This window comes from Pseudoliparis swirei, chromosome 22 (genome assembly GCF_029220125.1).
Source record: "Pseudoliparis swirei isolate HS2019 ecotype Mariana Trench chromosome 22, NWPU_hadal_v1, whole genome shotgun sequence".
Classification (NCBI taxonomy): domain Eukaryota; kingdom Metazoa; phylum Chordata; class Actinopteri; order Perciformes; family Liparidae; genus Pseudoliparis; species Pseudoliparis swirei.
Genome location: NC_079409.1, coordinates 12293027 through 12313659, shown reverse-complemented (window position 1 = coordinate 12313659; position 20633 = coordinate 12293027). Strand labels below are relative to the sequence as shown.

The following is a 20633-nucleotide window of genomic DNA, read 5'->3' as shown; positions in this document are numbered from 1 at the left end:
TATGCTGTGTTTTGGGTCCATTTGTTTTATTATATTTCTTATAATACAATACAAATAAAAAACATTCAGGCACATCTAAAATTGCACAAGATGAATTGATTATTTTTGTGCAAATGCATATTTAAGTAAATGCAAACTGCATAGTTAAGAAATACAGCTTTCTCTCGATACGGAAAGCACTTAGAGACCAGCCTGTTGTGGAGAGAGTAGCTGTGTGTGTCCGTGGCTGCAGGTGGGCTATCTGTATGACCGGCTGTTGATAGACTGCCTCATTCTCCAGAACAGGAGGAAAGGTTATCGCAGTGTGTGTGCGAGAGCAATAGAGAACGAGGGAGATGTGTGTATGTGCTGCGTCCACAATGGATGAAAGGTTATCTTTTACACACGCCGTTTCTGTAGACTTAACCCTCACCCTGTGAGGTCATGGCTCTGATGTCATATGGCTTGATTTTAGAAAGCTTGGCACATTGAGCCAACAATGTGTAAAGTAATTCTATAGAGGTAAGGCCGCTAGCCAGCTGAGAAAATGTGTGTGTGTGTGTGTGTGTGTGTGTTCAGTTTTTCCCCCGGCCTCTGGTCCCCTGTCCAGCACTATGTGGTCTCAGGTGGTAAGAGTACTGCTTGGCTTGATTTACAGCGTCAGTCAGGTGCACACCGTCCATACTGCTCACTGTAGAAAGAGCAAACAAAATGACTCCTTTGCCGTTATTACCGCTGCGTGTTGATGAGCGTTGACTTACACTGGCTCTGTGTGCGTAGAGACGTGTCCAGCAGCAGCTGAGACTGAGAGTCCCGGAGAGAACGTCCCCGTCTGGCCATCTTGTTGCCTGAAGGACAGTTAATGAATGTTATCGCCGTTTAAAGTCGGACATCGTTGCATCATGTGGACACTGTATGCATTCAAGCAGCTGGTGGACACACCTTTAACTTGTTGCTCTATTCAGGTACCACACCCGAGGTGGTTCAGAATGCCGTCTTCATAATCCTGATCTGGTTCCATTACTCATAATTATGGCTCTATAGCTCAGTGGTTAGAGCACTGGTCTTGTAAACCAGGGGTCATGAGTTCAATTCTCATTAGAGCCTTTTTTATGTTTATAATAATGACTTGAATTATAAAAAACTAAAGCTTGAATACAGTGTTTTAATGCACAGCCTATCAAGACGAGCACAGGGAAGAAGTCATTGTCAAGTGTTGGAGGAGCTTGCTGGAAACAACCATTGTTACAGTTATTGTGTTTTAACCCTCCTGTTACCTTTACATTTACTAACATATTTTAGTAAATGTAAAGGTAACTGGAATTAAAACCTCCAGAAAATTATTAGAATTAATATTGTTTCCCAAGTTTAAGTGTGAGGTACTTTATGTTTGTTTGTTTGTTGACTACCTAAATAGCCCTTTAAATATATAAAAAAAGTTGATATTTCTTAACAGCCTGGGGTCAAATTGACCCGAAGGAACACCGACATTAAACATTGAATGGGGTCAAATTGACCCGAAAGGTAACAGGAGGGTTAAAGGGGAGGTCTACGACAGGGAAAACGCCTTTTTTCATGTTCTGATAATGAAATTTTTGGCTATTTTGTTCCATAATGTTTTCTTTCAGACCCGTGGAAAGAAAACATCCAAAATACACATTTTAGTTGTTTAATTTCTACTTTGTCTTTGTGTGTTTGTAGATTTTGCATACATTTCCATATTCAACCATAACATTTCAGAAAAACACGTAATAAGAAAAAGAGAAATGCTTAACTTGACTATCCAATCTTCAAATTACTTAGAAATGTGCAAACTAGCCCATATTTAATAAGTGAATGCCTCATTTGCGATTTTAAACATACAATTTTAGAACACTTCTACGACAACAAGTAATTGTCTTTAATGCAAGTAATCAACTGAGGAAGTGTCGTGGTGTCTTTGCTTAACATGCAATGTTACTGTGCACAGGTATAGCATTTAATCAACAAATAAATCAAGCTTGCACACAGCAAATCTGTGACGCACGTAGTTGTGTTATCTACACTAGATAAAATAATTAACAGACAATTAAGAAATGATGATTAACGGAGCAGTGTGACCCAGTCTAGAGTTGTGTCAAATGCTTGACTTCCCAGGAAAACAAATAAACACAAACAAAGGTGTGTGTGTGTGCGTGCATGTGTGTGGCTGTGTGTGTGTTTGTGTGTGTGCGTGGCTGGCTGGCACTGTGTCGGGGTTTGTGTGTGCGTTCAGCTGATGGCTCTACGCAGTCGTCTGACATTCCCCCTGACAGCTCTGAACTTTTCACAGTGCCAGGACTGTCAGAGAGCGAAAAGGGGAGAGAGAGAGGGAGGTGAGAAAGGGGTGGGGAAAACCACGTCAGGGGGCTCAGTCTGGGAGCGGTGACAGCGTGCATGCTTGTATGTTTTGGCGCAGCCAGGTTCCTGCCCATTCCCCCATCATCACCTAGTGATGTGTGATGAAGGTCAGGCCTGTCTGAGGGGCTAACCCGACCAGAGGTTCCACACAGGACACCAGGCTGATACTGTCCTGGTATGTCGATTGAAGCGTCACCCAGACATTTACATGGGTTCCTGTTTCCAGAATGTGTCACTGACGGCATGTTCTACACTGGGATGACAACCATCCTGATTTCCAGCTTCTTCTGTTTCCAATGGGATGATTTTCATTGCACCATTCGCCCATTAGGGTTAGAAAAGTGCTGTAGCTGCGCTGCTCTCTGTCGGTTGCAACTCAAGAGAATGCTGCTCACAATCTAAGCAGTACAGGCTGTGACCTCGCTGACATACGGCACGCGTGGAAGTTTCAGCCTTGAGAGCAGTACAGCAAGTGATTCAACAGTTGGTTTATCATGTCAAGATAAGGCTGGCGATATTCATAATAACATTATCAGCTATTATAGGCCACAGTCCAAAGCTTCCCAACATTTAGATTTGCAGTTAACTCGTGGGAGCAGTTCCTGCATTCAGCTGCTGCTGCATAACAAAGGGAACTGGTCAAACAAGTCACACCAACGCCCATGGTTGTTCAGGTTGTCTTTATGATGCTGAGCTGAAACATGTCAGACAACAGAGGCTCTATAGCTCAGTGGTAGAGCACTGGTCTTGTAAACCAGGGGTCATGAGTTCAAACCTCATTGGAGCCTGTATTTTGCATTTTCTTAATAATTTGTTGTCATTAACAAACCTACGTTACCAAAGTAACTTCAAGTTTTTTAACGGCACTACTTATGCCTGATCTGAAGACATCATGTACTTCAACAATCTTTTTTGCATTGACTTGCATTGACTACTTCTTCAGGATCTGTAAACTTTTATCCACAATTATTTTACTCCGCTGCAGTACAATTGACAAATCCTCTTGCATGTTTGAATTGATCTCATCATGAATCATAATACAATGTTTACTAAGTAACTTGTAGCTTGTTTTATGTTTCGACCATCCCAGTCTGTGGCACCCAGCTCAAAGACCATGTGTTCCCACCGAGGACAGAAATCTTTCCAAAATTGGTCTCAAACACATCGTTTTATTGAAGAAAAAAGGATGAATTCATTATCACGAGTTTATTTTCCATAAAAGCTGCCCATAATAAAAATACCGAATATCACCTGACTGATCCATGAATGCATATTCACTCCCATTCACTTAAATTGAAACTCATGTGACGGACAAATCCAAGGAATACGTTTTTCCTGTTTTGATGTCGGGTCCAGTCGGCTCTGACGGAGTCACAGCTCTGAGGTTACGTTTGTTAAATTGTGACCTGCAAATTTGTACAGCTCATGGAAACAGTGATGCGCTGTTATAATAATGACGTATCCATTTCCAAACAGTGTGCCATCATTCTGATAAATTACACCACCAGATATACAAACTGCTCTCAAGGACGGCTAAGGGTCTGTAACGACTCTGCTCAACAGATATATATCATATCTAGAGTATATGAATGGCACATTTAATCTGTGTTATCACATCTTGTGTCTACAGAGCAAAAAGCAATGATCTCACCATAGATACTTTGTAGCACTGAGCCTTTACCCGCCGACAGTTTGTTGGATTGACCTTGGATTTCCATCTTCTTCCTGGTGTGGGCGTGGTTTGAATAATTTGACTCCACCTTCTCGGGGCTCTGTCCCTCTTTCCTTGTGCGTGTGTGGAACCTGCAGACACACATGCACAGTGTTCAATAAAAGAGAATTCAGACTGTGTTCAAAGGTTTAAAAGCTGGCAAGTCCTAACACTAAGACTCACTAAGCATAAACAAAGTAAACAAAATGTATTTAAGGCAGTTAATAGGCAGCACATATATAATATAATTGTGAAGCAGAATGGAAACAGAGGACCTCCTGTGGCGGACTGGCAACGTCTAAGAGGAACACGGAGTGTGTAAGAGCAAGAGGAAAGCAAAGAGCGCCTGCTGGTAGCGATTAGAGCAGCACGGCTGAACTTTTAGCCTCTTGTTAAACCAGTATGAAAGCTCTAGATTATAGCTCGTCTGTCCCCTGCCTCCTCATCTCACCCATCTCCCACGCTCTCCCCCTTACTGCTCAAGTGTTGATGTTGATGGCATCCAGACCAACAATGTGTGTGTGTGTGTGTGTGTGTGTAAGGGGGGGGGGGTTACAGGAGAGATGAGAATGGGTTGGCATGTATGTGGGAGTGGGCACATGTGGGCACCACATGGCATCACCTATCTCCCACTGCTAGAGAGGCTGCAGCTACTGAACACCCCTCCAGGTACAAACACAAGCGCACACACACACACACACACACACACGTGAACTCACCTTCGCCAAGCTCTCTGGATGATGCGTGCAGCCTCATTCCTCCGCCTGCGCTGCTCTTTGTTGTGTTCCCTGTGCGTGCGTGTCAAGTTGGGTGCATGTGTGGCAGACTGAGTCTTTCTTAGGGGGCTTTTGTGGTCTAAAGATGAACTGCTTCTTAATGAGGGAATGTAAGTTACGTCTTTGGCGGCCTTTTCTGAAGTCGGCTCCTTATGGTTTCTGTGCTTTTGTGGAGCGGTGGGAGCATCAGTCTGGCCGGGGGCCGCCATGTGAGCGTCTCTCTTCTTTAGAGGGATGCATTCTCTGGTAATAGTGTCAGTGGTGTCTGTCATTGCAACACATGTGTTTGAGGAAGGTCGTTCCCTGACTTTGGGCATAGAGGGGGGTCCTGGTTTGAGGCTGGGTGGCCGGCTGCAACTGGCAGGAGAGAGAAGTTCTTTCAGCCTGGTGGTCTGGAGAGCACCGGGCACAGTGTCGTCACCGGTCACATGACAGCGGCGGTCCGGAGCGTCGTCCGGAACCTCATGTGTTTCAACTGCTTTACTTCTTCTGGAGGATCTGCTCTTGTGGGCTGGTGGGAGGAAGTATATATTTATGTATATGTTATTCTATATAATCAACATGACACCCACCACATGAAAAACAAATGCAATTTCTCAAATACAAGTTTACTTTAGCCTCTAATACCAATACCATAACTGTCAACCCCACTATTCATAAATTCAAAGTTCAAGTTCCATCATAGCAATTTAAAGAATTTCTGCACATGTGTACCTTTGAGTCTCTCCTCTTTGCTCTTGGCGCGTTCAGCTTTGGCTGATTTCTTGGTTTCCCCCACCGAGTCATTCAAGGATAAGTCCTCTATAATGTTCCCCAAGGAGAGCTTTTCCTGCTCGGTTCTCACCACAGGGACCCTCCGTTTCTCTGCAGTGGCCAGAGAGGCTGGCTGCACAGCTTTTCTCCTTCGCTGTTCTTCCCCTCGTTTCCTAGACACAAAAAAAGCGGTTGGATATATAAGCGTGGATAACAGTTTTGTCTGAAACGTACCACATGAAAAGCCAAAGTCTAGGCAGGAAGCATGGAGACTCTTCTTTGAATGTATAGACATTTGTTGAAGCATGTACGCTCTGATGAAAGTCCTTTAGACGGAAAGCTAAACACAAAGTGCATAAAGTGCTATTCTACCAGAGGGGACACTTGACTATGGGCTCTGATGACACTTTTTAGGTTAATACACATCATTATATATTCTGTGTCCACTTAAAATAGACACATAATAAAACTGTTTTAAAAAATTAGCTTCATAATTTCATCAAGTATATACAATGTAGATGAAAATGATCAGTTCACAAAAACTAAATTTTAACTTGTTGGTGCAAAGGGATTTTAACTTTAGGAGCAATAAAAAAGTTTGGTCACAGCTTGTTTAACAATCAGAAGAAAATCTGATAAGAAGGCAAAATATTTCAAGTACTTTTTAAGAAACAACTCTCATAAATCACATTCAACTCAATAAAACTGGCTGCTTGAAATAACAAGAAATGTTGAAGATATGTTGCCCTCTTAAAACAACTTGCCGCTCAGTAGCATTGTGTAACACAGAATAAAGGTGAGACTGGTGAGCAAATGACAAAATAAGAACACGCCAGAAGAGAAAGAGACAGCGGGATGACATATGTGTGTGCCGGGATGACAGAGAGAAAGATTGATATGGACGGAGTGTGACTGTTCCTATCGGAGCGATAAGAAGAGGCAAGAGACAGATAGTGAGGGATGAACACTATGCATGCAAATGTCAAACGCAAAAGGTATTGTGTGTCAAAGAGAGGGATGTTTATGAGAGTCGGACGACGATCACGAAGAAATGCAAACGGCAACTAAGGCGTCGGTGCATGTGTGGTCCTGTGTGTCCACAGACACCGAGATGGAAGTGTGTACATGTCTCATCTCTCACTTCGCTGCATCCTTGCGCAGCTGCTCGTGCCTCACGAGGAGCTGCTTTCTCTCCCTGAAGGCCTTGCGGACGGTGTAGCCCTTGTAGACGGACTGGATGGAGGCAGCAGCGATGTCCTGGATGGCTGCGATGGACAGAGCTCCGTGCTCCAGCATGAACTGAGTCACCTCACTGTGGCCCCCCAGCAGAGCGTAGTCCAGAGGGGTGTACCTGCGCACAACAAACACCAGTGTCACTCATACCACTTCTACTCCCCCCCCCCTCTAGCTCCTTCCTCTGGACTGGCTGGGTCCTCACCTCTCTTCAGTGTGCTCCATGTGATTAGGAAAGGCATTGTAGCTCAGCAGCAGTTTCACAGCGTCCAGGTAGCCATTGTTACAAGACCAGTGGAGAGCAGTCCGCCCCTGTGCACCCAGAACAAAGCTCCCGTTTAAAATATAGTTGCGTTCAGAAGCTCACATAGCTCACATGTAAGAGTCGATGTGCACCTCCTTGTCCTGTATGTTTGGATCCGCATCGGTCTCCATGAGAACAGCCATGCAGGTGATGTAGCCGCCATAAGCAGCGCACTGCAGAGGAGTCCGTCCCGCCTGGTCCTGCCCAGGAGAGGTCAGATCACTCACGGTCAGATGCAGGACGATTAAAAGAGTACATCGGGATGTATGAGTTTGATCCGGATTTTATACTCTCTGCTCTTAAAGCAGTGTGGAGAAAGATATCATTTCCTGTTATCCTCATTTATTTTTTCATTCGTACTAGACATGCCGCTTCAGCCGTCCAACTGTTGTTGGCGCATTTAATAGGAGACAAATCTACGATCCTTGTGGAGTCGATAGAAAGCCCTCCACAGTGTAGCCAGAGCTAACATGATGCTGAAGCTGTCCTTCATAGCGAATGTCTATTACAAATAATAATAATGATTCCTATTATTTCCATTATAATGTGGGATTATACAAATTGAAAAGTGCAACAGATGAATGCTGAGGACAAATCATTTCTGAATAAACTGATTTGTCAGGTTTGCTAAACCAGATTTTTTTCTTCTGCACTAAAAGAGGGTTGTAAAATACTTTGTTTCTGATCGGTTTAGAGCGTGTGCATTCATACCTGGACATTGGGACTGATCCCATTCTCCATCAATATTTGACAGACCTCAGCGTTTCCTCCCAGAGCGGCCCAATGCAGAGCAGTGTGACCATCAACGTCCACCAGGTCCACACGTGCAGAACCTTCACTCATTGCATTTACAATTCAGTCGTGGGGACATGCATACAGACTTGTGGTGAGCGACACTCATGTCTCTTTAATAGTAAGTTAAAGATTAATTATCAGTTAACAGTGGTACAGAAAAGCAGATCATTGGGATCCTTGTACCAACGACACCAACCTTTGATTAGTGTGAGTATGACATCTCTGTGTCCCATCTCGCAAGCTCGAAACAGCGGCGTGTGTTTCATCACATCCAGAGAATCGACCATGGCTCCCCTCTCCAACAGAAGCTTCACTGTGCTCACATGGCCTGACAGGGAGGCCGCATGGAGCGCTGCGTGAACACCCAGACAGACACGGAAACATAAAGACAAACATCCTGAGATAAGAGGTCTTGAAACTGGCCAGTAAACCCTCAGGACAACTGCTCCTCCCTTGTTCTTTGTTCATGCGTCCCCCTTGACTGCAGCTCCACTCTGGGCTGTGGCTAAAGCCTGGTCAATGGCGGGCTAAACAGACAAAGAAATATAATGAGGAGCAATGCACTTCGGCCGGTGGCTACCCATACGCCCCCCCGCCCCCTCCAGTCCCCAGATAGCAGAGACTAGAGTCAAGTGCATGTAAGTGATCTGGGCACCAGTCCACCGTCCTGCACACCGTCTCATTAGGATGACTCAACCGTCGCATGTGATGCATGCATAAACATTGACCGCCTGGCTCAGCAGAGGGGCTATCGCCATGGAGATTGTACGTCCAAACAGCCCAGGGGGTCAGAGTGTGGCAGTAAGTCGCGTGTGTCTGCATTGGTGAGCGCTTATGTGTGTGTGTGTGTGTGAGGACAGTGCTGGCAGTGGTGGTAGTCTATTGAGCGGGCTCACACTAATTCTGCTGATAGTATCACTTCCCTCTCTCTGTCAGTCTCGTGCTGTCTTTAGCAATTTAGTTGGAATTCCCGTGGAATCATCACCCCTAGCCTAAAACAAGCAGCACGCCACACTCTGAAAGAAACAAACCTAACCAAGACAAACGTGTGTGTGTGTGTTTGTGCACAGTATCAGGACATGGGAGATGATGTTGCCATGCCCTGGAATTAGACAGAGAGCTGCGGGAAAAGTGGGGGATGTGGGTCAAAGCAGTTTCGAGGAGCCTCAGATGCTCCTCTTGCTTCTCAGTTGCTCACCGGTGCCTCCATACTTGTCGGCCATGTTGATGTCAATGTGAGGGGTGAGGCCCAGCATGGTGCGGATGACATCATCACTGCCCTTCCCAGCGGCCCACATGAAGGCCGTCCTCCCCTCCAGATCGGGTTCATCCTTCACAGACGGGTGGGACAGAAACACACCCACCGTCTCCTGAAGACACACATGGGAAGATCATTTTGTTTTGGGTGTAGTTTAGTTTATTGGACATTGGAAGGATACTGAACATGCATGATGAAACAGATTTATTTCTTTATCGGCAATGTTGTATTTTGAATAAACGTGTGTGATGCTGACTCGGCAGGTTCCCAGCTGTTTGTGTGAGTGTCTACGACTCACAGCGTTGTTGCTCTGAGCACCGTAGTGCAGAGGAGTGGCTCCTTGACTGTCAGAGGGAATAGTGCCCGATGTGTTTCTCTCCAACAGTAGGTGGACAATTCTGGCATGGCCTGGAAAACACATGTTTACAGCAAGGAGCTGGAACAACTGCTTGACTGTACTCTCCAACAAAGGCCCCCTTTTATCTCTCATTAATCTCATTAACATTGCTTTTTTCAGTTTACTTTACAAACTGTGAACAGAAAAACAAATAACTCCACACTGACTCAACATTATCAATATTTACACAATCTCTAACCAAAGTTAATGTTAAGCAGGTATAATGTTTAAAATATTTACCATCTTACCCAGGCACGTGCACAGACATTTTGGGGGGCAGGTGCTCAAACCAAAAAAAAGGGCACCCAATGGCAAAAAAAAATTCTGACAGAGTTGAAGCATAAGCAGCATTACAGTGATGAAGCTGTCCTCGACCTGCGTTTCCTCTGGGCAGGATAAGACCGCTAGCTTACATTTTCTTTATGAATAAAGATGAATTGTTATATAGCAACAACAGTACAAGCGTTCTGATTGGCTAATGGAAGTCATGCCAGCCACGTATTGCCCTCCTCGCTTGTCTGACACGGCTCCGTATTGCCCTCTTACGTCATTTTCAAAATGAGCGATATTGATAGACATCAACAGCCAAGAGCAGTGGTCCTCAAACTAAGGCCCGCGGGCCGGATCCGACCCGCCTCCACATTTGGCCCGGACCTCTGAACAATACCAGAGAGGCCGTATGATTTTTTTTTCAGTCTGGCCACGCAAATCCTAGACTAGCCCCTGTTGAATATAACATAAGAATTCTCTCTCTCTCTCTCTCTCTCTCTCTCTCTCTCTCTCTCTCTCTCTCTCTCTCTCTCTCTCTCTCTCTCTCTCTCTCTCTCTCTCTCTCTCTCTCTCTCTCTCTCTCTCTAAGCATAACTAATGTCAGTAAACAGCTGGACAAGGCTTTGAAATCACGGATTTCGTGAGCGTCGCGGAGCATGTCGGGGCGAAATTCTCACAATAACTCAAATAAATGCCCCGTCGGATATTAAAACACATTTGGGGGGAGTTGATGACAGAGAGAGTAACTTTTATTCTTAAATCCTGATGAATGAAAAAAGTGGGCTCCAGCAAAAAGGGCACTTTACTCATCCAAAGGGCTGGTGCTTGAGCACCACTAGGGCTCTATCTGTGCACGTGCCTGATCTTACCGTGTCATGTAAGTAGAGCCAGGCAATATATTGATATTATTTATATTGTTATATGAGTCTTATATTTTGGATATTGTGATATGGCATAAGTGGTTTTAAAGGCTGGATTACAGGAAAGTGAACCCTCATTTTCTAATCCAACCTGATTATTCCATCTGAAATCCCCAATGGTCATCCTTGATATCTTGGTATTTGGTCAGAATATTGTGATATCAGATTTTCTCCATATCGTTTGGATATTTGAGTCTGGTGGCGGACCAGAAGAACAGACAAGCATCGCCATCCCTAAAACACGATGCTATTGTGGCTACATCATTTTATCATGTGGATAACAAACTAATCCATTTTGGCTTTGATTCAGTTGACCAGTGTAAACTTTTTCTAATTAGAATTATTTTTGGGGACAATTTGAAATCCTTAATTTCAGTGTGTAGCTGCCGTTCAGGCTGCAGGGGGTCACGTACAGGATGTGCGTTCACTCACCGAGCAGCGCTGCCCAGTGCAGCGGTGTTCTGAAGAGGTTATCATAAGCGGTCACATTACAGCCCTCGTAGGACGTCAGCACCTCCACCACTGCCTCGTTACCGTCGGCAACGGCAAAGTGCAGGGGCGTCCGGCCCTCATAGTCCTGCCAGTTCAACAGGGATTCAGTGGGAGCTGCTTCCTTCTCACAGACACACACACACACACACACACAAAAAGTAAAAGACTGACGGTTGGAAATGGAGGATGATGATGGCAGATTCACTAGAGTGTGTGTGTGTGTGTGTGTGTGTGCACAATAGTGTGTACCAGTATACAGCGGACAGTTTGTGTGGCGCTGGCCTCCTGACTGTGCGCTGCCCAGTGCAGAGGGATCTTGCCCTCGCTGTCTGGGATCCCAATGTTGGAATCGTGCTTGATCAGAAGGCGAACGTGTTCCGGTCGGTTATAGAAAGCCGACCAATGGAGAGCAGTTTGCTGCACAGAGAAAGAGTGAGAGATGAAAAGGAAGAGCCACAGATGATGAAGTTCAAAACAGAGGGGGCTGTTGTAACACCAGGTTTGAGGTTTCCATTTACGTTCAAATAATTACTCCACTTTGACCAGAAATATGAAGGCATCGTGCTAAACAAAGCTCTTATTGAAGATCCAGCACTGAGCTGAGATTGTAACTCAGATAGTGCGCCCATGATGGCTACTGAACTATTCTGAGATTTACTGAAACCACTGTCATCTGACACGATGATGCATATTGGATTATTAGAAGACTAACTTCTGATGTCAGACACACATCAGCCCCAACAGACAAAGGAGACTGTTTGTGTGTTTGTGCTCTTATCAGCTGAACACCAGACAAAGCCACAGATTGTTAAATTGTTCACTGCTGTGTGAGTGTGCCTCTCGGTGTTTGTGTGCATGACCTCAAATTCCTGAAGCTTCAAACGAACTATCCTCAGTCTAAATAACAACATGCAGAGAGATAACTGATTGATGCCCAGACTGGCTGGTTTCTGACTGAGGACAACCGGTAATTACAAACAGTCTTCCAACTACTTGTTAGTGTGTATCGGTACTGTCGTACCTTGTTCTTTTCCTGTGTGTCAACCTCTCCGGGTCCAATGTGTTTGAGCAGCAGGGCGAGGGCTTTTGGGGATGGGTGTCGGGTGGCCAGGTGGAGCGGGGTCATCTCCTCTAAATCTTTCTGCAGCCAATTAGCACGCCTGGACAGCAGCAGCTTCAGAATACGCACATTCCCCTGCGACACACAAGCACAATTTTCCCAGAAGTCACCAATATTATTTGTGAATGAGCAGCGATGATACGCACAGACCCACACCCACACGCGCGCACATACACACACACAAACACACACCCACACACACACACACACCAGGCTTTTAGCTGTGTCTGGTTCAATCCGCAGGTCATCCATCTTCCCTCCTCCTGCCTCTGCGATGAGCTGTTAAACATTAAACATCGGCTCTCTGCCTGTCCTCCCCTCCAAATCCTCATCCTCAGTTTTGGTCTCTCGCCACCGGGCCGCCGGATGATGTATTGTGCAACAGCTGTCGCTGGACAACAGGATGTGAGTGTCCACACAGGCATGACCGTGAACGCGGGCGAGTGTGTTTAGTATATTTGCCGTCCTGTGACCACAACGCCACAGTCTGACAGATCTATCGTGAGTGTGAGCATGCATCCAGACTGTGTGAGTGTGAGTGTGAGTGTGTGTGTGTGTTCCCTTCCTCCCTATTCTCAGTCCAATTAGATCGGTAATCCCTGGCCTCTCTCCCTGTCTCAGCCATTTATTGATCAGATGTCAAAGAGACAGGGCTTCCCATCACTAGCATCCCCAAACACACACACGCACGCACGCGCGCACACACACACACACACACACACACACACACACACACACACACACACACACAATCTAGCTATGGGACAATCCCCAATAACCTATTAATCCCCCTCTCTCTTCAATGATATGATGATCCTGTATCAGTGCATTTCCATAAAAGAATCCACCGATAAATGAGTCGTAAAGAGATGTTATTAGTAGCACATCCCACTGTTCCCCCGCTACATCCCTGAAGAGACAACAGACCACCCTGTCTCATGATTATTGTCTCTTTTGGCTATTCCTAAATCGAGACTTGGGTGGAAGGTGACAATTACATTAATCTCTTCTTGCTGCATACGTTCTGCTGGGTGAAATGCAGTGAAACAGGATCTTCACCATGCAGAATTATTCTCTATTCATAAGACTTTTTGTGTGAGTAAAACTCATTACAACAGTGTGGCAGGATTTTAAATGAGTTGATATTCACCCCCATAAGCCCTAAAGCCATAACTACAGCCACTAGGGGGCACTGGCTTCCCACTGGAGTTAATGGTTTCATTTTCTCTCTTTGCCATTAAACCTTTATGATCACACTTAGTCTTCATATTGCGTCTTTTTACATCCATCCACTTAACAATTCTTGTGAATTAACTTTATCAACAGTGCAACATGTGTATGTCCGTGTGTGTATTTGTGAATGCAGAAACCTTCTGCGCGGCGAGGTGCAGAGCGCTGCGCTGGCTGTGGTCGGTCTTGTTGACCGAGGCGCCGGCCTTCAGCAGAATCTCTGCACAGTCCAGTCGGTCAGCCAGCACGCAGTACATCAAAGGGGTCCGGCCAAACTGGTCCTCACGGTCCCGCAGCGACGGATCTGCCACACACACACACACACACACACACACAGCACAGTTTAAGCCAGAGGATCAAGATTTGTTAATATGCGTATAATTTACAAAGAACAATTTCGTGACTTGTGATGGAATACGTGATACAACTATTTATAAAAGGTGACTCCTCATACTTAAAATGCAGTCTTTTACTGCTTGTGTTTATTAGGAATTCCACATCCACTTTTTTAAATTTATTTGGAGCAGCTGGACGCCAGAATGAAATACTGTAACGCTGTTCATCTATTTTTTTGCCAGACATTTCTAGTCGGAGCAAGACTCAGTTTTCTCCATATTCAAGGTTAAATATCCACTTGGCTGAATGTCCAGATAATGTCAGCACTTTCGCAGAAGGGTGGACCATCCTTTCAGCTGATTGACCACGGTTCCAGCTTCCATGCTGACCTGACCACCTGCTCTGCTGTAATTTCTACTCCTACCCGCTGCTGCAGCTGTCCCTGCACTCTGACCTTTCTCCAGATGACTGAAAAGCAAAGAAATGTTCCTCATAGAAACAAGAAAACACTTCCAACTAATTAATGAGAGTTGAACCCTGTGTGTTTAAGGCGTCTTGATGGCTTTGTGAGCGTGACCTATGGGATGCAGTTGGTGTAGTAATTAAACCTGTAATGCGTTTAGGAACTGATTGCCTATACCTGTGATGAGTTTGAGGAGAGCGCTCCGATCGCCGTTGACAGCTGCAGCGTGAACCTGCGAGCCCAGAGACGCGGGTCCTGGGCTCGACGTCGCCGAGGCCTGCAACACAAACGCATAGAAGGTCACACACAACCCGCCTCGACAGACAGTCGGCTGTTTGATGCCGAGATATTCCAAACACACCTCACAACTGGACATAAGTACATTTAAGCCGTTCATGCACAATGATATATAACACACCGTGTTAAAATGCTCATTTCTAAATCACTCCTAGTAGCCCACACAAACAAATGTAAAGAAATTATGAATTTAGTTTTATATAACACTCGCATACAGAAACACCATTTACAATGTCCCCTCATAGTTTACATTTATTTCAGTCGACGACAACGCAAACTTTAATTTTTGATCCTCAAACAATGCAGTCAACCACACAATAGAACAGCTACTTTCTGATGTTTCTTTACAGTAGGGAGTTTGTGCGTGCACACGCTTATATGTGTGCTTGTGAGTGTATATGTGTGCGTCTGCTCCTGCTGAGGGGGCTAAATCTCTTCCTGGCCCCACTTAACCAGAGCCCAGTGAAAGCTGGGTAATCTGCAGACAGGAAGCAGCTGGGGAGGGGGAGACCCTGTGTGTGTGTGTGTAAGAGGGGGGTCTCTCTTCATGTCTTATTCATGTCTCATTAATACTGCAGCATGCCTTGCTGTGTGTGTGTGTGTGTGTGTGTGTATGCACATGTGCGCGTGTGTGCGTGCATGTGTGTGTGTGTGTGTGTGTGTGCATGGGTTTAGAGATGTGGGACAAGCCCTGCGGGGCACAACACAGAAATCAATTATTGCCCCTAAACACATAAACGCTAGAGGCATAAACTTATGCCGAAATTTGAAATTTCTACAATTTCTTCATTATCGGTGACACAAATAGATCTGAATCTCTACTATCAGTTTTATTCAGTACAACTAATAGGACATATTGATACAGGCAGGCTGATTACCTCGGCCACACTCAAACTTTTTAACTATTGGTAAAAATAACTAAGATCTGAAGTGGGGAGGAAATATGCCGGTGTCATCCATCGTTCCTTCTCATCCCCCTCTCCATTCCCTCGCCATCACCTCATAAAGTGTTCTCCTGTAGACCCTGCGTGCAGCATGGCAATTACCCATCATGCTTGCTGCTTTCTCACGCTCTGTCAAGTAGTGGCGGAGACTTAATACAGGTTAGTTAATTTACTATATTTACTGGAAAGTAGGTATATGTGCACGTAAAGTAGGTTGGTAGATGCGGCACATGAAGGTGTGTGTGAGCGTCGGTGTGTGTGTAAGTTTGGCACATGTGCCACGTCATGGGAAGTTATTTTCCGTGAGAGAGAGTATTTACGGGGGCTTTACCAAAATCAACCACAAACATTTCTAATTTACAATGATTACTCAGTCAGTAATGCATGTGCGTGACGGCACACACACACACACACACACTCATACACACACAGACACACATACAGCGTGCTCATACTAATATCTAACACATGCAGAAATAGCAGAGATACATGGCCACAGTTCAGAAAAAGTAATATCATGATTCTGATTTTAACGACATCTTACACAAATGACAGATATTCACATCATTCCAAACTTTTCTCTTGCTTTTGTTGACTTATTTTGCTCTTTTTCTGCATTTCTGAAGTCAATATAAAATCCCCAGGTGCCACAATGAAAATATGAATTGATTTATGAGAAATCTTAGATGCAGAAACCCTGACATGAGGGACACAAGTCAATATTTAAATCTATTTGAGGGACATTCATAAAGCCAAGAGCGGGCAATTAGAGTTTCATGAGGACCCGAGTGTTTTGGAAACACCTACAGTGCATCCAAATTTGGCTAAAAAGGCTTTTGCAAAGTCTGAAATCAAACAAAGGATGGTGTAAAAACAACACCAGGTCCTGTTGAGAGGTTTGAAGTGGTCTCATTTAGCCATTCATGTGTTCCTCAGGGAGCACTCCACTTGTTAATGTGAAGACAATAACTCAGAGTCAACTATTGATCACAGGCTGAGGTCCAGACCAAGTGATTGTGCATCTGTATAAGTATTGATTCATGCTGATGCTGACATTATTTAGTCTTTATTCATATTCAGCCTCATATAACTGCAGTGAGTTTAACAAAGAATCCAGAAACTCCCACAAATCCTTTCAGCAACACTACAGGAGTGTTGTAAAACACACACACACACACACACACACTACAAAATGGAGAGTTAAAGTGTGCATGTTAGTTTTCGGTGCGTTTGTCTCTTTGTTTCTCTGGCGGTCTTTCACTATGAAGGTGTCTGCTTTTGATAGAGGACATTGCTACGGCATGCTGGGAAAGCAGTGGGGAACAGATCCTGAGCCGGTGGCCTTTATTTCAATTCAATTTCACACAAACATACACACACACACACAACCCCCCCCCCTCACACACACACTGTTTAGTTTCTTACATAGGGCCATTATCGATCCAAAACTATCAACATGTCTGTCTGTCTGTCTGTGTGTGTGTGTGTGTATGTGTGTGTGTGTGTGTGTGTATCAAGGTTTTCGATAGGAGATAAAGGCTGCGGGGATCAGTCCTTGGGATTTGACTGACAGGTAAAGAATTGGGAGGAAGGATAATATCAGCCCACAGGGATGCCCAATCTGTAAAGCCCTATTTCTAGGGGACTTCCTGGTTCCCCAAGGACCAATGAGCTGGCTCCCTCAGCTGGGGGCCGGGCCCTGGGGCTCAGCAGAGCCAATCAGCAGGGGGCGAGAAGACTGAGTGACACATAGATCTGCTAATTTACATCATTACCACAATACATCCTGACAAATGAGCCCCCAGGGCGTGAGCCAATCACCTGGGAGAGTAATGCAATTAGGCGGGACCACAGCTGTCAATCTCACAGCTACGGGGGTCAGGTAGTGACGCCTGTGGCTAAAGCACCCCTGCCTGCTGCCTGTCGTTCTCTCTCTCTCTCACACACACACACACACAATATGAGGTGTCGGGTGTGTGAGTGTGTAGAGTACGGGACGCAGCAGGAGTCGGTCCTCTATCTTTCTCCTGCAGGTGGAGGGTAGGATGGAGTCAGAGCGGAAGGTGATGTGTGTGACTCCTCAAGGGACTCAGAGATTGACTTGTGTCCTCTGAGGCGCTTCATCTGAGCGCAAGTGTCCACATCCAGCTGGGTGTGTGTTTACACTCGCCCAGGTGTATTGGGCCACTGGGGCACCGTGTTGTTTATGCTCGGAGTCAGCGCTCTGTGTGAGAACTATGACAACAAAAGGGGGAACAGGGGAGAAGCATAAGGGAGATAAAAATGATGCAGAATAGCGCTGCATTTGACTGGCATGTAAATGAGCACTGCTGCTAATGAGGCTTATCTTAGCCTCATTAGGTGTAGTGATATCATACCGGAGCACTCCACAGAGTCGATAGGGTTCTGCCCAGCATGTCGTTAATGTTTGTGGCATGTGTGTGTTTGTATGTGTGTGTGTATGTGGGGGAGGTTGAGGGGCTGGTCGATGCTGCTGTGACTGGCAAACTGTGCTGGAGATTAATCAGAGACACGAATAACATCCATGCTCTGTCTCAAACACCTTTGCTTTCCCTTTCAATACTACATGACACCCAAAAAAACACCCAAAAAACAAGCATGCAACTTCTGTTAAAGTGAGCTGATACTCTGGTCCAGGCCCTGCTTGAGACACTCTAAGAGTTAGAGAGCTGTGTGTTTTGTATCATCCCATTATGTCACTAATGAGCCGCCCTCAAGAGGCAGGGCGGCGAGAGACGGAAAAGCGAACAGAAAAAGACAGAGGAAGAAAATGAGTGAGTAGAGGAGGGGAGTGAACGAGAAGGGGAAAGGGAGACAGAGACCAGCTTGGGGACTTTTTCCTCTTCTCCCCTCCGTATCCCTTTTCCAACACCTCTGAGTCTAATTGGACTAAAACTGTGATCTAATTAAATGTCCAATTAAAGCACAGAGAGCAATTTGCCCACCGGCGAATCAGAGTACAGGGACATAATCAGCTGGAAAAACAAACAGAAAAATCAATGAAAGCAATGCGAGATAGAAAACAGAAAAGGCAAGAAATGGCGAAATAGGAAGAGGATGGGCAGATGAAATCAAAGTGCAGGGAGAGCTGTAAAGGTGTAGCAGCATTGAGTGTGATCGGACTGTCTTTAGACAAGGTTACCTCACAAAATACACATGTACGGTTAGAAACCAAAATAACTCTCCATATGTAGCTTTATTTGCTTTGCAGCTGAGTACAAGACAAAACACAAACTTGTAAGAAATTCAACATGTCACACATTTTTTAGTCAGTAATAACAGGCCTGATTTTACAGGAGGATTTTAATGTGTAGACATTATTACGCTGTACCTTAATTTGCCAATCTACTGAGAAAAAAACATTTGTATTCCATAAATGAATTATTGGAGAAGGCTTTTGTATTATTTTTCTCAAATATAAAGAGTATCTTCTTTTTCTTTGTTTCATATTTCTGTAACTTTACATCAATGTGTCTTTTCTGTTCATAAAATAATCAGTCAATGTAAAGCCTGGTAGTAACATATAGTGAAGAGCTTGGAAAATATAGATATTGTTTCAGTTTGAATTAACTTTACCATATAGTTTAACGCAACACACACAGCATAAACAGCTCAACAAGTGTTTTTTTCATACCTCAGCAGATATGGTGATATATGTAACAATACTGACAGATTATTCTTTGGGGGATATTATGACATAGTTTATTCTTATTTTCTTTCTATCTTAACAATTTAAGAAAGACATTATGCGTCCCTTTGTATCCACCCTGATATTCAGACAGGAAGAGAGAGATACATCTTCCTCTGACTCCATCTGTGACTTGCTCACACACTGTGAACCCCCTATGGACAGCTTTAGCCCATCAAATATTAATGCTGGGATTCAATTCAACATTCCACCTTAATCTCCTTAACAATTAGGCTGTTCCAGCATTATAAATTAGGGTTGTTCCACAGAGTGTCAATGGTTTTACTCTAGAGAGAATTATACACCAGTAGTACAGGAGAGAGATGGAAAAAAAACCCAGTTACAATCAATAACTACATTAAACTATTCTGGGATTTATAAACCTTAATTAAATATGGCTAGCTTCTCTATGTGTGTTGGATTCTCACCATGGCCGCGTTGAGGGGGACACTTCAGCAGACGTTTCTCAGCTCAGAGCATCCTTTGTGGGTGTGGATGCACATCCAGGTCCCCGACCTGCCCTGATCCTGGCTCCTGCAGGGGAAGAGAAGAGGATCACTCACATACTGAGACCAGCCCACCTGTTCCCACAAATAAGAGCCAGCATCTCATTGCCCCTGTACTGAATACAGGCAGAGAGATGATGCCTCAGAGTGACATATAATTCTGGTTAACCAGTCTTCTCATCTGTGGTGGGATATTATTTTGTTTAAGTAACGCGTTGTTGAGTTTGTGGAGTCTGTGTTTGACAAAGCAGCAGCTGCATATTTACATGCTTCTGGATTTAGGGAAACTATTTGCAATGATGATCATCGAAGTATCTAAAGGTGAAATTACTAAGTGTTGTGCTACAAAGTAAGTTCGAGTGCAACAACTTCAAACGCCTTGCTGGATGGTGGAGAACAGATCGAAAAGACTATTACAAAAAGTGAAGCATAATGATGCAACTCCCCCCAACTCGAGATAAATCAGTTATTTATACGCGAGCTAAGAAACACAGAGAACAAATGTGTGACAGTGGATACACTATATATAACGTAAATGCTTTTGCATTCTAATAATGTGTCCTTTCCACTTCTCCTTCGTCGGTGTTATAGTTACCGTTTGATTTTCTTTCCTCTCAAATAAAACGCTTTGGAAAGCTTTCTTCTAACTAACTGTTCCCGTTGCATCGCCGACGTCTGGGTGACAAAACACTACAACTCCCGTTAGTGTTGTAAAACAATACAACCACCATGCTTGGAGTTTGGCTCTTCAACCGAGTATA

At 44.7% G+C, this 20633-nt stretch overlaps 1 protein-coding gene and 2 non-coding genes across 3 annotated transcripts; 2 read left to right on the top strand and 1 right to left on the bottom strand.

Annotated features, from left to right (window-relative positions):
* Positions 1–2: 2 nt before the first annotated feature.
* Positions 3–20530, bottom strand: invs (inversin). The gene is made up of 19 exons (XM_056444002.1): positions 20468–20530; positions 19795–19900; positions 14594–14693; positions 13758–13921; positions 12289–12462; positions 11517–11684; positions 11208–11388; positions 9487–9596; positions 9129–9300; positions 8127–8282; positions 7847–7968; positions 7228–7335; positions 7037–7143; positions 6740–6949; positions 5560–5771; positions 4789–5356; positions 4010–4161; positions 741–827; positions 3–670 (listed from the first exon to the last, which is right to left on the bottom strand). Exons 2-19 carry the CDS (start codon positions 19795–19797, stop codon positions 555–557), a joined length of 2910 nt encoding a protein of 969 aa, XP_056299977.1. The 5' UTR covers positions 19798–19900; positions 20468–20530; the 3' UTR covers positions 3–554.
* On the top strand, positions 1014–1086 carry trnat-ugu (transfer RNA threonine (anticodon UGU)). The gene has a single exon. It is a non-coding gene; the product is annotated as a tRNA-Thr (tRNA).
* trnat-ugu (transfer RNA threonine (anticodon UGU)) lies at positions 3075–3146 on the top strand. The gene has a single exon. It is a non-coding gene; the product is annotated as a tRNA-Thr (tRNA).
* Positions 20531–20633: the final 103 nt, after the last annotated feature.